The sequence below is a fragment of the Psittacula echo genome, assembly GCF_963264785.1.
Source record: "Psittacula echo genome assembly, chromosome: 2".
NCBI classification, from domain to species: Eukaryota; Metazoa; Chordata; class Aves; order Psittaciformes; family Psittacidae; genus Psittacula; species Psittacula echo.
In genome coordinates, this window is record NC_137737.1 from 53,893,115 (window position 1) to 53,911,001 (window position 17,887).

General features: G+C 42.8%; 1 protein-coding gene across 3 annotated transcripts in view; it reads left to right on the plus strand.

Moving 5' to 3' along the window:
- Positions 1 to 331: 331 nt before the first annotated feature.
- The window catches only part of RHEB (Ras homolog, mTORC1 binding), a 59,611-nt gene continuing 42,055 nt past the window's right edge, over positions 332 to 17,887 (plus strand). For all 3 annotated transcript variants that reach the window (XR_013956189.1, XM_080609944.1, XM_080609945.1), the window contains exon 1: positions 332 to 466. Coding sequence is in view for 2 of the 3 variants with exons in the window: in XM_080609944.1 (XP_080466070.1) it covers positions 415 to 466 (52 nt within the window). In the remaining variant the exon portion in view is untranslated. The remainder of the gene's footprint in view (positions 467 to 17,887) is intronic.

Here is a 17,887-nt window from a genome sequence, read left to right on the forward strand (position 1 = left end):
AACCGCAGGTTGGCCGCCCTCCGCCAATCACCGTCAGCTGTTCCGCGACGCCACCCAATCGGCGTGCGCTGGGGGCGGGCCGGGGGAAGGCATGACGCAGGGAGTTTTTCCCCTCGCGGCGCCTGGCGCCGGCTCTCGGTGGCGGCGAGGTCGCCGCTCCGGCCTGTGACGCGTGACGCACAGGTACGTGAGGGGCTGGCGAGCCCGCCGGTCACGTGGGGCGGGCGCCGCCGCTGCTGCCAGGCACCGCTTGTCCCGTGCGGTCGGGCCGCCGCTCCGCCGCCCCTCCCCCTCCGCCCCCCGCCGCATGTCGCTGGCGGCGCGCCCCGCTCCCCGTCAGCTGCCCGCCGACACCGACACCGCCGCCGCCGCAGCCGCCGCCCTTGATGTGGTTCGGGGCTGGGCGGGGAGAAGATGCCGCCGTCCAAGTCCCGCAAGATCGCGATCCTGGGCTACCGGAGCGTGGGTGAGCGTGGGCCGCGCCGTGAGGAGCGGGAGGGAGGGGTGGTGGGCCGTTGGGGCGGCGGTGCGCTCCGTCCCGTCCCGCTCAGCGCCCAGCTGCCCGGCCCCGCCGCATCGCCCTCCCTCGCGGCAGCAGGTGCAGCGGCGGCGGCGGGGAGGAGAGGGAGGGGAGGGCCGCTTCCCGCCGCCGAGAGCGCGCAGCCGCGGCGAGCGGGCGGGCCCCGCCATGGCGGCGCCGCAGAGCGCTGCGGGCCCGGGGCTGCGGGCACGAGGCCCTTAATAGGAAGTTTCGCCTGCCCGGCCGGGCCTTCCCCCGGCGCGGTGCGGCCCTCGGAGAACTGGGCAGAGGAGAAGGGTCCCTGCCCCGCGGGCGGCTGTCGGTGTGCTGGCAGCCCCCTCCAGAGGGGTCAGCCTCCCCCCACACCCGGGTGCTGCCGCTCCCGGGGACGAGAGGACGCGCCGGGCGCTGTCGGCACGGGTGGTTGTCAGCTCCTGGGCCCGGTAAGGGAGGAGGGGCGGACCGGGAGCGCTTTGGTCCCGCTGTCTCGGGAGAGCCGTGGTCGAACTCCCTCTAGACGCGCCCTAGGCAGGATTTAGAGTCAGTTTTAAACGCCGAGGGAAAGCTGGGTTGACCTGTTGCCCATTTCTGGCCATTTTTGCCTCCGTAGACGGGTTTCATGCCCGCAGCGGCTCACAGCGGAGCCGGCTGTGGGGCTGGACGCACTCCCAGGGCCGGGGGGCCGCCTTGACCACCGGTATCCTCAGCACGGGACGATGCTGCTCTTGCGCAGCGCCGCTGGTACAATCCAGTGCGGGCTGAGCTGCGTGGAGGAACCTCCTGGAAGCGTCCAGCACAAGCCTATAGCAGCTGACAGGGGGTTTGTGCCATTAACTGCCCGCACCTGTATTTTTTTCTCCCACATTCACTGCCTTTGATGGAAAACAGTTTCAGTTGTTTGAACGTTGAACGTTCTTGTTCTTAAGCAGAGGGGAATAAGACGTAGTACAGCAATCCTAATCGATTAGACTTAAAAGCTTAGATCAATGCTGAAGATAATGTGTGGTCGGAAGAAAAAGGAGATGCACTCAGCGAAAATAGCCCTTTAAAAAAGGCTTTTTTTTTTTTTTTAAAGATTACAAAAAAAAATGTTAAGTAAGTGGAGCTGTTTCTTAGTTTTTGTATGTAACTGTAGCCTGACTTTGAGATGGGGCAGTGTAAATAGGATGATGAGTTTGTCTACTCCTTAAAAGGGGCAGTGAGTAGTAGATTGATTAGTGTGCATAATATATTTGACATTACTTGTTGCAGTGTGTTTCATTGTCTGTCCTGTGTGTTATATTTTCTTCTCTGTTTTTATTCTCCAAGCACTGGTGAAAACAAGCAATGGGCAGTGTAAGTGGGATGGAAGAATGCTTGAAATTCTGTCCTTTAGATGTCTGTGCTGGGGCCTGGGTGCACTGTTGAGCTTTAGTCTTTTAACTGTTGACAAGCAGTAGTCAAGAAATCTGTAGGGTATGTACTCAGTTGAGGAAAAGCAGAAGTGTAGTGTTGTTAATCTGGTGATGTTTTGAGCAATACTACTCATACGGAAAGGACAGGCAAAAAATTACCTGTCTATTAAAACCTACTGCTGAACTATTTAAGCTAGTTTTCTGAGACTAGTGTGGTGTTAGGCTTAAGGGGACAAAATCAGTTTTATTAGGACAGCTACAAGTTACGTGAATGTAGAATTAAGTGGGGAGGAAAATCCTGGTTTACTGTATTTTCCTTTCATTGTCCTTGACAATTCTGTGTTACATCTTAGGTAAAAATCTTGCATTTTAAAAGTGAAATGTTACTCTTGTCAAATACAGAAGCATGACATTTCTAGACAAGTACTTATGTAAAAGTTCAAGCAGTAGAAACAGGCCACTGGGGACTTATTTCCATCTTGTAAAGTTGTTAGAAAAACAAGAAAGTGAAACTGTGAGATACAGATTGGGTCCTATGCGTGTTCAAGTATGCCTCCTAAAGTTCAGGAGGATAGCCACTTAATTTGGTTTCAAAGAAGCTTTTGAGTAAGTCTTGCTTTGTATTATGGTGGCAAGAGTATTGCTTGAACCCTGGCTAAGAAAGGATCTAGTCTTTTCTTAGGACAAGCTTTTGGGTGGTAGAAAATGAAGAGCGTTTCTTCTGGGGAAAGTGCAACATTTGAATAGAGCTAATGTTCGTTAAGATGAGGAATGATTCCAAAATCTGAAGGACTGGAAGGAAATGTTTCCTCAGTTTCCTTTTATAATTAGGGAGCTACCTTGCTTTGCCAGTAATATTAATCTTGACCCTGGAATGAGAGTGGCTAACTGCTGAGCTGTAAAATGTTTATAGTTTTATAAGGTTAGCATAAATGCTTGGGTGACCTGATCTGTGAAGCTGCATGCTTTCCTTGTGATTTGTATGGCGTTTGAGACAAAGCTAATCAGAAAATGGGGAGCTTTTTTTTTCCTGTGTCTCTTTCAATTACGTGTTGAAATAGCCAGGTTTTGATGACATACTTCAAGCTGTTCCCTGTAGTTAATGATTCAACAATTTTGCAGATCTTTCAGTTTATGAGCGTGTATAGTAATAGCCAGGCTTGACCATGAATCTGAATCTTGTACTGGCTTCATGCTAAGCCTTTGTGTCTTTTTATTAAATTTTATTTTGATACATAAATATAATGTATTATATAATTTAATTAAATGTTATTCTTACCCCAGTGCTGTTGTCAGATAGACAAGAGGTTGGGAGTGGTATTCTGATACAGTAGTTCTCGGAATAGAAAATTCAGAAGTCTCCTTGTTTGAAAACACTCCCTCTATCTTTCAACACTACCATCAACCCTTTCATATGTGAAACTAATATTCTTTGCTGATGGGAGAGATCACAGTGGCAGCCTATGAATTCCCAGGCGGATGTACTTTCAAAGATGCAGAGTATTTGCCAGGAACTTCGGGACTTGTTTTTTGGTGAGGAAGGCCAATTATGTGTGGATATAGAATACAGGTTGTGGCATGATGCTAGACGAAATCACACAAGAATGTCTCCTTTGGTTTTTGCTCAGGCTTAAATTGGTCTAAAAAAGTTAAATTCCATTATGTAAGTGTGCTTCTCTCAGTGAGGTTCAGAGTAGAACTTAGATGGATTTCATCCCAAAATCTGCTAGTTTCACAATGGGAGAAGCTTGACTTTGATTACTGTTATTTGGTATGTGACCAGAGCAGACCAGTTACTTGTGATTTGATTTTGTAAAAAATCTGTCTTACGCATGATGAAGCATAAATTTTTTAAAAGTTCCTACCTTCATTGAGAAGAATCTTTGTATTTGTATTTTGGTCATAATATATCCCATATAATTGGAAATAATGGATTTGCATGAAAATAAATCAAGCAAGAGTTAAGATTTTTTGAATGTCCTCAGAGTAACAGCTGCTCTAAAAAGCGGTGTATGGTTGTACACAATGCTTTGTGTTCTGTTTTGTTTATAGAAGAAATACATAAATTCAGACCACAAATGCCTATATGAAGAAAGAGGTTTCTTAGATCATCTCACAAAGTAGTTTATTACTGGGATTCTCTGTATTACATTGAACTGATGGATTTAAGACAAGCAGGGAGGTGTTGTCTGGATCAGCTGCTTCAGTTGTAGGTTACTATCTCAGCCTGATTTGGCTTTTGCCAAATCATTGAACTCATGCTTACAGGTATACTTCCAGAAATGGGAATTCTGTTTCTAGATTTTACACATTTGGACTGTTGATCTGAAAATGCTCTTCTAGCCAGTTTATAGTTCTGAGAGGGAAAGCCAGTTACATTAGTGGTGACTTACCTATTTTCTTTCACAGCTAAATAAATTGACGTTTTTGTGTAGGTGGGGAGAAGTCCATGCTGCAGGCAGAAGTAGTCACAATCTGGGACTGCAGCATGCAGGTAGCAGAATAACTATGATGGAACAAAATTATCTGTCAAGGTTAGATTTATAGGGAAAGGCTTCCAGGTGGCTGTGTTAAGCTAAAATAAAAAACACTTCTCCCCCCTCCACCTTGCTTGAAAGCAAGAAAAGCAGAAAAAGCAGTATCATTAGTACATACCTGTAAGTGGTAAGAATAATGGTTGGGATAAAATGTACGCACTGTTTTGAAAACGAGTTATTTGAATATTAGGAAGCTTGCATTGTAAAATGGAGCTGAGGCTTTGCTTTTCGCTTCTGAAAGATGGCATCTGTTCTCACAGTAGTATGCTGCCCTGAGGAGGTAGCCCTTTGATATTGGGCAGAGGGAAGTGGTAATTTTAGCAGGCAATAAATTGCCCGTGTAAATGTCAAGAGAGAAGGAATGGAGAAATTACCGCTGTCGTGTGCTGTAATTTGGTTTGCAGAATTGGTTGTGTCCGCAGTGTTGGAAAGCCTGAGATTTAACAGGAAAATTGAGCGGTTCGGGATCCAGCCGATCCCGAGGTTAACATTCTGCTGAGCCCCTAGTAAGTGCCAATATTATTTTCACAGCATTTTGCTAGTTAGGACTGCATTTACTCTGCCTGAGTGCAGCAGTGCTGCTAAAAGGAAAGGCTGCAGCTACCAGGGGACTGAAATGAGGCTGGAAATGCCAGCTTTAATTGCATTTCGGTGTGACTGACTGCGCTGTTCAACAGTGAAAGTTGCTACAGCGCATTTGATAGCAGTAGCTGGAAGCACTAGAGGCAGCATGTTCAGCTGTAATATCAAGCCACAGTAGGGTTATTTGAGGACACTGTTCCAAGCTTAACTCTTAAATTGCCTACTCACATCTCCTTTAATGGTAACACTTGCAGGTTTTGCTTGTATATTTGAGTATTTTGGTATTTGATTACTCAACTTCGAGTTAATGTTGACAGGAGAAACCAAGTGAAATGTAGCTCCTGCAATTTATAAGCTATATAAAGTCTAAGCACTTCATTCAGATATACTACACTGCCTTAAGTGTAGGTTCTGAGTAAACCTCTGTGGTACACACTGCTGTGGAAACTTAGCATAACCACGTGTTTGGGATTAGAAGAGCAGGCTAAAATGTGTTAAACTACCAATTATGATTAACTTCCTGTAGCTTTCCTGAAGGTGACATTCAAGGGTGTATTTTAAAAACTGCTCGACTTAATTGCGTGCTCAATCTAAAATTGAAACAGCTTCTCTGTGGGATGTTCATAATGCACTCAATCTCTGCAAATCCTGCATGAGTCAAAATTGCCTGGTGGCATCTCAAATTTTCTTAAATCGAAAGCTGCAGACATGAAGCACGGTACGTAAAAACACGAAGCTGCCCTTGTCAGTGGTGGATCTGTCTCCTTAAGGACGTGATAGGATTCCTTTTGTTTTCGAAGGGCTATATTTGAAGTGAATGGCAAATTTGTTGTGAATTTGATAATGTGAGAAACCAAAATGTGCTTCCTGAGTTGGAGGGGGTGGTGGTTGCTTAAAATTTCTCTCTTCCAATCCTGGTCAGGACATTTGCTTTCCTCTGTTTTTGGCACACTTATCACAGCTCTTCTGCAAATGAGGGTATGTGGGATGGGGAAAATGGGAAGGATGTGGATAAAGTCCATGTTATATGTTGCTTAGCAGACCTCTTAATGAGATTTAAGATAATTAAGTTTACTAAAAACATACAAATGTGGGCTCTTCAAGATTGTATTTCTGTCTTGAGTAATACAAAGTACAGTGGATGCTGAATTCCCTGGGGTAGAAGAAGATGCTTGCATTGGAATTGTAGCAAGGAAGTAAACTGAGGAAGTTTTTGAACAAAGTGCTGAAATGTGCTTTGAGGTGCAGCTTTTCCCAAGAGATGTCCCTGCCACTTTCTTTTTTAATTGCTATGTAATGAAGCCAGATGCAAATGAACTGTGTGGGGTGGAGCTTCCCTTGGCACAAGTGGAGCTAACCCTGCACTGTGGCTGGAAGTTGCACCTTCCTACCCTCACCTGGGTGCTGGCTGTGGCGTGCTGGGGGCCTGGTAACCACCTCAGGCAGTTGATTTCTTTGAAAGTGAAGGAACCAGAAGGTAAAGTTTTCATATCATTCAGTTGGTCAGCTTTGAAAGTACAACCCGGACAGAGGGAGTGGGGACAGGAGCGTGAGCTGCTTGGGGGAGGGTAGAGCAGGCTCTCTCTGGCCATGCAGACTTTACTTCAGTCAGAGCTGTTCTGAAACTACATCTGAAAGTATTTTGCTCCATCACTCCAGATAAGCGTTAATGTTTTTCGTAAACTTTCCACAGCAGGCCTACTGAACCTGAGTAGTTCCGTTGACACAAAAAGATAGCCTTGTAAAGGTGGGGAAATGTGCATTAGGGAGCTGTAGAAAAAATCAAGTTTTCAAGATTCTTGATTAGATTTGACTACAGAAAGTTATTTAAACATTTCATACAGAATTGAGGCAAAGAAAGATGTTCGACCTGGGGTAAATCTAAACCTTGTTCTGAAGTCTTCAAATCCAGGTGATGCTTCGAGTGATGTGATCTAGAATTTTCTGGAACTGCTTGGTGGTCAAGGTGCTGCATGGATCAGATAAAAAGCTCCAGAATACAATCATAGCATCATTTAGGTTGGAAAAAATATTTTAAGGTCATCAAGTTCAACTGTAAGCCTCGCACTGCCAAGTCTACCACTAAATCATGTCCCTAAGTGCCACATCTATACATCTTTTAAATTACCTCCAGGGATGGTGACTCAGCTCCTTCCCTGAGCAGCCTGTTCCAGTGGTTGACAGCCCTTCCAGTGAAGGAATTTTTCCTAATGTCTAACCTAAACCTCCCCTGGCACAACTTGAGGCCGTTTGTTCTTGTCCTATTGTTACTTAGGAACAGAGACTGACACCTACCTCACTACAACCTGTACAAAGAAGCATAAGGCATTCAGAATCACTGATTGCCTCCCTAGTCAGAAAACCAGTTGAAACAAATCTAAAGGTTCTGTTGCTTTTTAGAGTAATCTTCGTGTTGGCTGAAATACCCTACAAAATTAGTTTCCTGCAAATACGAGTTAACTCCTTAACCTGGTTGACTCCTTTAGTTGTAGGTATTTACTGACACTATTGCTGCATAGAAATGATTCACAACTACTTAATCTGTTTAGGTGAACTGGTTCTTTTTCAGTTTACCGTATGGACTTTAATTACTGTACATGTGAATTTTGAATATAGTTGTATGAAGGATGCAGGATGAGATAGTGGTGAAAAAGGTAGTGGTATAAATATGATATAAGTTAATCTCAAATCTCGAAAGTGCAGATTTTGGATTGTCAAGCATAATGTATCAATCAAGATGAAGATAAGACAAGCAAAGAATAGCTTAGTCTTGGGGCTTCTGCAAAATGGAAGCCTACTTGGAATTTCTCGCCAGATTTCTTATGTGAATTAGAGAACTTGTGCCTAGAACATGAGGAGGAAGTTTATAGCAGTTTAATTTGGATGAAATCCTTTAGAGTTTGTGGATAATTACCAAAGATTAATCTTCTGAGGCATAAGACTAAGTGAATGATTTCTGAAGGCCTTTTAAAGAATGAAAAACCCTATGAAGGCTTGTTCAGAAAAGTTGTGGCGCTTCTGTATTAAATAGATGTAAACTGAAGATACCACAATTCCGATAGATTGTGCTTTGAACAGTGAAATTTCCTTTCAGATCTCTTTTTTAAATATTACACTGCAGTCTCTCTAAGAGGAGTTAATACTTCCGAAATAGGTATCAGAATTCTTCGGTATTTCAGATTACAGGAACCAGAAAAGCATGCATGACAAATCTTAGCTAGTTATTTGTATTCTGTGGAGTACTGAGTTAAATGAATTTTAATTTGGAAAAAGAGGGAATATGTAAGTGGTCTGTCTGTGGGTGTGAACATGTGCAAGTGTAGTACAAAATTATGATATGAAAGGATCTCTTGACAACGTTGTCTCCTTAGTTAGTGGGATACATCTGTCTAGCTTCAACAACTTGTCAGATTATATTGCCAAAGCTTCATTCAAGATGTACAATGTCCTCTAAAGGTACGCTAACTATATGCAAAAGAGCTGGGATGCACATTATGCAGGAAAACGCTATTAAATCTGCCCTACAAACTGTCAAAACAATCAAGCACTTGACATTAATGCAGTAAAGTGTGTTTTGCTTCAAGGCGTGGTCCTCCATTAATAACAAATCTTTGGTGTTCTAAAATCTGTTTCAAAATTAGCTTTTTTAATTAGAAATGGAAGTTTCTGCTTTAAAATGTGCATATAAACAAGCACCATGTTTCTTAGTTTGCTGTACTACATTCTTCTATGTTGCTTTCTGGGAAATGTCTGTTTCTAATAGAAGATGTGCTGTTTTGACTTTTTTCATGTTTGGAGAAGTTTGACAAAATTCTCATAAGCTTTTTGTGGTGGCTAAACTTCAATCTAAAAATTGTTTGAATATAAGGTAATTCAAGTTTTGATGGACAGTAAGGCTGGGAAGAGTAGAAAGTTATCTGAATGCATCAAAATCTTGTCCTTTCTAAAGAGTGTATCAAGGAGTCTTATGACACCCAAACCTTTGCTCTGCTTGTCCTTTGTTAACTGCACAGTTTTATCCTGAGTGTGATGAGAAGACAGAGGAAAAGTGAAACTTCCAGAACTGTTTCATTGACTAGCTTGTTGAAATTTCTTCTAGAGTGGTGTCTTAGATGGTGTTCATAAGCTTAGCATTGGGTTGTATTTTTGTCACAACCAACTGCTATGAAATAAGTGTAAGTTAATGGTAGTACAGAAAAATAAGATGATGCCTTCTCTCTTCGCATTTCCAGGCAAGAAGATTGTGATCTTAAAAACACACTATTCATACTCAATATATAGTGCATGGTGAGACTGTAAGATATATGCTGTGTTTTGCTGAAAACGGTCATATGAGCATCCCATTATTATGACATCCAGCTGCTTATGCATGGGCATGGGCTGTACATCCCAAAAGTTGAAAGGGTTTAAAGGTGAAGGTTGGTAAGGAGAAAAAGGGACAATATGGAAAAGGGACCCAAGATTTAGGGACAGCTTATTGTCAGGAAAGTTGGGCCGTACCTCTCTCAGCATGGAAGTGTGAAAACAAAAAAATAAGATGCGGATTATTTTCCAAATAGCCAGGATAAGGAAGTAAGCAACTACTGAAAGTCTTTGCTGTACCGATGGTATATCTTGGCCCTTGACCTGTTTGCCTGTAATAGTTAACATTTCATTCATTTCTGCCAAGTAGATGGAATGTACTTAATTTCTTAGATACTGTTTGAAATAGACTTGAATTTAAGATTAGCTGGATTAATTTATGATTTAACTGCGTAACTACAGAGTAATAATCACTATTGCACTCTTAAGAATTTTATTTCTGTTGACACTTGTACAGCGGACACACACAATGTACTGCTCTGTTTCTTGAAGGTTGGCCTGAAGTTAAGTTGCCTTAAACTGTAGCTTGATACTCAACTTCTTGTCCAAATTGCATAGTTGTGCTGGTGGACTGCTGGGAAGTAAAGAATCCAGCTTCTCTTGGCAAGTGCTTCCTCAGGTGCTGGAGTGGGACTGGCTGGAAGACTTTCCACTTGTGAAAGACAATCTAAATGGAAAAAATGGTTTAATGTCAAGTTGCAACTGTCATATTCAATTACCTCCCTGGGTATTTTCAAATGGTTGGGGGAAAGGTGGGAATGGGGTGTAGGTTTTTTTTTTTTTTCCCCAATTTGTTCTGTGTTTTTGTCGTTGTTCTTCCTTGCAAGGATCAGAGTTCTTTATTATGAGATTTTTGTACTAAATATTATGAAAACTGAGAAAAGTGTGATTCCTCTTTGAAAATTCTTAATGTGAACTACCTTGTGAGCCAGTGGATGGCTACACACTGGTTAGGAAGGTAAGAAAGCCAGTTGGCTGCTGTGACAGGCAAGAACTTTATAATATTGCAATAACAAACAAAGGTTACCTAGTCTATCTTCTCTGCCCTACCGCAAAATAAGCTATGTCATATCCTATCTGATGGATCTTTTTCTTAAATTCCCCTAAAATTTCCCAAGGCTGGGGCTCTAATGATTCTTCTGGTACCCTGCATGGTGTTGTCTGTACTCCGGAGTCTGTTGGGTTTTTTTTCCTGGTGTCTTACCCATGTCTGTCTGGCTGTGATTTTGGTATATTATTACTGTAAACCTTACTGTTAACAGGTTATCCTCTGCATTCTGGGGCTGCTCTGTAGTGTTGATTGGGTATGTAACAGAAGAAAGCTTGCTATCAGAGTTAGTGGGGAAAAGGTTAATAACTAACTCCAGCTGTATAAAGTGCTATGGTATGAAGGTGGAATTTAACAGATTGTGGCTTTCTTCAACCCCCATTAATAGATGGGAGGAACTTCATATGTTAAGCAGAAGGAAAATGAAAGATGCCTACGAAGTTAATTCAAAGAAGTTCTAGGTTTGAACTGAACAGTAACTTACCAAAAGTTGCCTGAATCTGGTGGGGGAGAGACAGTTTTTGTAGAGGAAGCTTAGGCACACTGGTTTTTGTGTTGGCATGTTATATATAGATCCACAGCAGCCTTGGGCTAGTGCGGGAGAGTTAAAGTTGTCAAGGCTCAGCAGTATGATCATTAATAAAGACTGTGTCAGTGTCTACCTATGCATCTGGTAACAGAGGTGTGATGGGGTTGACCACGTCCTGCTCCACTGGTGAAAGGCAAAGGCAATGCTAATCTTTGTCAGTCAGTATCCCTGAAGACATCTTTTCTGATTTGTGCTAAGAGATGGAAGTGTTCAAGGCCAGGTTGGACAGGGCTTTGAGCCACCTGGTCTAGTGGAAGGTGTCCGTGTCCATAGTGGGCAGGTGGAGTTGGATGACTAAGGTTGCTTCCAACCCAAACTGTTCTATAATTCTGTGTTGTCAGGGTGGTACTGTGGTTCCTCATGCTTCATGCAGCTTTGGAAACTTCCACTAATGGAGGTCATGGCAGGTAAATAGTGCTGTGTGCTGATGTTGAATGCCAGTAGCAGCATGACTTTCCATGAAAGTCGGGGTTTGGCTGCAGTGCACGTTGCTGGCATTTGTTGACATTGAGTTCATCAGACTTTGGACCATCAGTGGAGACATGAAGAGCCTGCTACTGTTGACTGACTACTTTATAGTCATACATATGCATGTTATATGTAAGGCTGCATACTTAATGCAGCTGAAGCTGAAGCTGAAGCTGAAGCTGCCTTTTGTTGCTAAGGTCTTATAGTGATTATTACACAGTTTTATTTTTATGTATGTTTAATAAGTTACAAAAGTAGCTTGCTGATGTTGGGACAAATCAGTAGTATCTTCCAGCTTTTGCTACAGGTTGGCAGAAAGTTCTGTGAAGCTCCCCTTGGAGTAAGGTTGAAATTTCTTAGCTATAGTTGCTGGATGTATAATCCCGTTATTTGCTTGGGTGATGTTACCAAGAGATGGGGGTGTTACCATTGCCCTCTTGTCAGGATTTTGTCGGGTGTTTGCCTTCTGTCATCGCACAACATGGAGGAGAGAAATACATGTCTTACTGTTGTTCTTGTGATTTCAAGAAGAATCTAGGGGTCCTGTGGTCATGCATTTTGGTAGTACTGCCAGGAGGGTCCATTCCTCGCCATTTCAGCTGAATTTCCAGCGGTTTGCTTGGCATTACAATACACTCAGGGACAAGCTCCAGACATGCCTTTTTAAATTTATGCCAGCAGAATTTCACTGATATTTTCAGAACTTACTCTCTGCTTGGTCCTGGTTGTAAGCAGTGACGAGGTATGGTGACGACAGTGTTGGCAACAGTGAATGCTATAGTTCCAGTCCTTGTAAAGATCCTATTCAAGGAAGATGACTGCATTTCGGTTAAACAGTGCTGATCCATTGAAAGACTGAAATCTTTGATCTTGCTAAGGGTTTTGTGCTATTAAAGCTTTCTCTGTTACTGGTGTAGATAAGGAGGTCTTATACATAAGAAACAGATTTGCAGTGAAAGGAAGAGAACAGTTTATCCTAGTTTCCGATAGAAATTATGAGTTTAGAATCCTGTAACTTAAAGTGACTGGTGTTAACTTCAGCCAGTTGTGTAGAAATGAAAAAAAAAAAAAAAAAAAAAAAAAAGAATTATGGCTGCAAACCCCTGGTAAACCTAAGCAGCTGTTTTACCCCATGTGGTGTGCATAGAGTTCATTGACTTCTGCCATTAGATTCAACTGTGCTGCAAGCGCAGTAAAGGCAGTGTCTGTGCAGTGGGTGGAGATCTGGTTCTGGCAACTGCAGCTGGAAAGATCCACTTCTTGAGGAAGAGCTTAAAATCTGATAGTCCTGATATTTCTGGCTTGCAGGAAGGTAATTTAAGTTGTACACCCCAGTGATCTTTAGCATCAAGAAAGAGCTGACTGGAAGTTGAGAGTTCATTCTCTTGTGCTGAAATGAAAACCTTGAAGATGGAGAAGGGGAATGCATGGAATGCATGAAAGCAAGAGATACACATTTTTATTTCTAATGATATGGCAGTTAAAACTGATTTAATGATGAAACAATGACTATTACTAAAAGTATCTTTCAAAGACATTTCATGTTGTACATAGCTGATGATCCAAGGAAAGGTCAAGTTTACTCAAATACCTAATTAGCTGTTTGAAGTGTGCACAGGGAGAGAGGACTTGGCTTCTACCCAGCAGTACAAGTTGAATTTTCCCTCTTCAGGGGGAAATCAGTACAAAGTTCAGGTTCTTTCAGTCTAAGTGTGTCATAAACAGAAACATTAGGGTCTGATCTTTAAGCTTAATAAACTTACCTTTAGAGGTTGTTGTGGTTTTAACCTGGCAGGCAGCTAAGCACTGCACAGACGTTTGTTAGCTCTGCCCCAGTGGGATGAGGGAGAGAATTAGGAAAAAAAGGGAAAACTCGTAGCTTGAGATAAAGACAGTTTAACAGGACAGAAAAGAAATGAAAAATAATAATGATGATAAAAGAACATACAAACCAAGTAATGCACAGTGGAGTTGCTCATCACCTGCTGATCGATAACCAGCTAGTCCCCAAGCAGTGGGTCTCTGCCTCCTCAGCCCAGTTTTATTGTTCAGCATGACATCGTATGATATGGAATATCTCTTGGGACAGTTTGGGTCAGCAGTCCTGGCTGTATCCCCTCCCAGCTTCTTGTGCTCCCCCCACTTTGCTCCCCCTGCCGGTCTCATTGCTGGCAGGGCGTAAGAAGCTGAAAAGTCCTTGATTTAGTATAAGCATTGCTCAGCAACAACTGAAACATCAGTGTGTCATCACATTTATATCCTAAATTCAAAGTACAGCACTGTACCAGCTACTAGGAAGAAAACTGCCCAGCTGAAACCAGGACAGAAGTGCTGCATATCAAGTTGTACTGCATAACTTGTAGTTTAGAAACATGTTTGATAATTAGGCTAGCAGCAGAGTCAAGTTGCCTCAATTTCTACCACCACCGGCAGTATTTTGGGCATGGTGCTGTGGGGAGGAAGGTGGGAAGGTGCTGCAGGAATGCACAGCTTCTGCAGGAAGTCCGAAGGAAACATGGAGAATGGTATTTATCTTAGCAAATATTGGTTGACTGTCTGGGATATGAATGTCTGAATTTCCTTCATAGTTAGGAGACCCCAGGATGCAGTTCCCTTTACCTTTTTTAAAGCATCTTGGATGCAACCACCTATGCATGCATACCATGGCCAGGTGAGATATGTGCCACAGAAATTTACTGGAGTTTTTTAAAAGCCTTATAATGGCTTTTCCGTCTTTGATAACTGGTAGTAAATGCATGAAATTAAAATTGCTTTCTGTTATTAAAAGGGAAATATGAGGCAAACTGTGGCACTGTTTTTCTGCCAGCAAGGATAACAAGCAGATGTAGCTGAACTACACAGTAAAATAACTGAAATGTTTCTTCTGGTAATCCTTTGCTGAGGTTACTGACTTAGGTGAAGACAAAACAGACACCTGGAAGTGTCTGGAAGAAGACTCAGAGCAGCCCTGTGGAGAAGGACTTGGGGGTGCTGGTCGATGAGAAACTGAACATGAGCCAGGAGTGTGGTCTCATAGCCCAGAAAGCCAACCGTATCCTGGGCTGCATCAAAAGGAGCATGACCAGCAGGTCGAAGGAGGTGATCCTGCCCCTCTACTCTGCTCTCGTGAGACCTCACTTGGAGTATTGTGTGCAGTTCTGGTGTCCTCAATATAAAAAGGACATGGAACTGTTGGAACAAGTCCAGAGGAGTGCCACGAGGATGATCAGGGGACTGGAGCACCTCCCGTATGAAGACAGGCTGAGAAAGTTGGGGCTGTTCAGCCTGGAGAAGAGAAGGCTGTGTGGAGACCTCATAGCAGCCTTCCAGTATCTGAAGGGGTCCTATAAGGATGCTGGGGAGGGACTCTTCATTAGGGACTGTAGTGACAGGACAAGGGGTAACGGGTTAAAACTTAAACGGGGAAAAAAAAGAAGAAAAAGAAAATAAAGAAGTTCTTTACTGTGAGGGTGGTGAGGCACTGGAATGGGTTGCCCAAGGATGTTGTGAATGCTCCATCCCTGGCTGTGTTCAAGGCCAGGTTGGACAAAGCCTTGGGTGACATGGTTTAGTCATGGCAGGGGGTTTGGAGCTAGATGATCTTAAGGTCCTTTCCAACCCTAACTATTCTATGATTCTAAGTGGCAACTAAGCTGTTGCGGGAAAACAGTGGAATTTTTCTCTACATACTTGCCTGGACATCTAATACCTTGCAGTGAAGCGTAAGTGAACGCTGAGGGATGATTGCTGCTTGCAGGATGGAGCAGGGTTCTTGTTACCTATTGGGGAATAAAACACACACTCTTTTCTTGCTTTCTTTACAGAAAACATGATTTAGGTATCATTATTAGGACTCTTTGTTTGTGTTTTGAAGGCTCATCACTGACAACCTAGGAAAGGTTGTGAGTTTGACTAACTGCTTTGAAATCTGAAGAAAATAAAGGAAGCCATCTGACTTCCTTTCTAAATGACTGCTTCTCAGATTTCTTCTGGCTTGCAGAGGAATACCTTTGATAAACCTCAAGATGATTGTGCAATGCAGAAGGAAGGGAAACAAGCACGTGTTCTTTCCTCCCTGCAGGCTTGTGTTCTTAACGTTACCATCATGTGAACCTCCTCCTCTGCAGCAGAAGGGATTCCTGCTACAGTACCTTGCCTTAGCCTGTCAAATAGATTTCCTTATATCCTAATATAATAATAGATAGGAGAAGGTAGGGGACAGTTATAGCAATGGGATAGAGTGCCACAAAAGTTGTTCTGAAATGGTGATCTGCTGTTTGGTTTGTCATGAAGTTCTTTTCTGTTCTTGAGGTCCCTCATTACATTACCAAAAGTGACATGGTTTAGTCGAGGTGTAGGGCATGGGTTGGACTCGATGATCTTGAAGGTCCCTTCCAACCTGGTGATTCTGATTCTGATATCAAGTTCCTCAGTCTTTGGCTCTTACAGGACTGTAGGAGCAGATCCTTCAGTCTGTCCTTCAGAAAGCTCAGACAGCGCTTTGACAAGGGAGCGTGTGGCGAATCAAGCATGGGAATCGTGTGAGAAAGGGCACCAGTTGAGCTCTGTGTGTCAGCAAATGTTTTCCCTGTCAGCATCATTTTTTATTCTGGTATCCTCATAGCGGATGTGTTGATGTCACAAGGAAATCACTGCAAAGCAGAAAAAACTACGGCTCAAAGTAGATATTTATATGTGGTAATTCCTCATGATTAGAAGTGTAATAGTAGAATTAGATAAAACACAAACTACTCATTATATCACTGTCTCTAAAGGTTTAGAAACAAAATTCTTTATTGACCCAGATGTATCATTTTCATAGTTGTTAGAGTAATTCACTGAACTGTGTACAGTCAGCAAACTAGCAACTACATAGCCATAATTAGTACCTTGGGCGGAGAAAAGGAGAAATTATAACTAGTCATAGAAAGTTGCTGGTGATGAAACCTGAGACAAATGATGAACTAGTGATGGGTTCTGAGAGTATCTACTATCTTGTGAAAAGATTTTCGTTGAAGAGCAATACCGTAATTCCCTTTGCTACCCTCCATCTGCTCCAAGAAGTGACTGAGATCCTTTCTGTGCTCTGAGGATGAATAGTTAATCTGCACTGGAAGTACTGGTGTCTCCATTTTCTGCCTCTTGGTATTCTGAATTAAAAAAGATAAGGATACCAGTGCTGAAGTTAAATTGAGTGTAACTTTCAGTGTGAAAACTTCATCTCTGAGAAGCGTAGTGATTTGAGCATAGCTGTTTGTGAGATACTGAAAGTTGGGTATACAGTAAGTCTGATCTAATTTGATATGACTGACAGCATTTCATTATGAAATTTCTTGAACCCTTTTGGTACAAAATCTAAACCAATCTGTTCTGTTGATAACTGAGTAGATCTAGGTAGAGACTAACTTAGGTAAGATGCTAGGCTTGTGATTGGAGTGGATTAGGTGCTGCCAGCTGTTGAAAGTGTTTTATATTTAAGCACAGTTCATAAATGGGTTTTTAATAGAAAAAAATGGGTTAGAGAAACTCTGCATCTAAAATTCTAACAGAATGGAGAACTGCAGCTCTTCAGTAGCTCCTGTTCTTGACCCTCTCAGATTGTTTACTGATCACTTGTGCGGATGATTTCAAGTGTTGAGAAATCTTTCCTGTTGAGATAAACTTTTGTGTGATGCCAGTGGCCGTCATCGTGGAGATGCCACGTTAGAGGGCAGCTGCAGAACCAAGCTTGCACAATGCCTTGCTTGTGGAGCTGTGGTTCGACTTGCTTGCTGGCCAGTTGCATCATTTCTATCTCCTGGGGTTGGGGCAAAGTTGGCTGCAGATAGAATTTTATCTGGGGTTTCCGTCTACCTACTGCAAGGAGAATAAGGGTGTGGGATGAGGACAGCAGGCAGGTAATGGGGCACCAAAGATAAGGGCATGTGCTCTTTGGGGAGGCAAGCTGTGCATGAGCCCACCCTTGCACAGTTACTCATCTTCTTGGTAAACTGCCTGGCGTTGTAAAACTTGAATTTTAAGGCTAGATGAAATACCACGGCTCTTGTACAAGAAGTAGAAGAATGAGTAAAAACTCAGTTTGGCAATTGTTTTGCCTTGACAGTCGCAATAGCATTTGAAACTGACATGCTATGATTGCACTAGTCAGAGTGTTAATGGGACGTTCGGTTTTATGTAGCGAATGGTCTATTGTATGACAGCTTTAGTTTCTGAAGTGGCTTTCCATCTCAAAACCTGTTCCTTTTCTGTTTTGACAATGTAAAACTCTTTACCACTCCCACGTAATATCATAAATAACAAATTATATATGCAGATACCATTTGGGTACTTCTGGACAACTTGAGCTTTCAGCCACCTGGGGCTTGTATTCTAAACATTGTACAACGC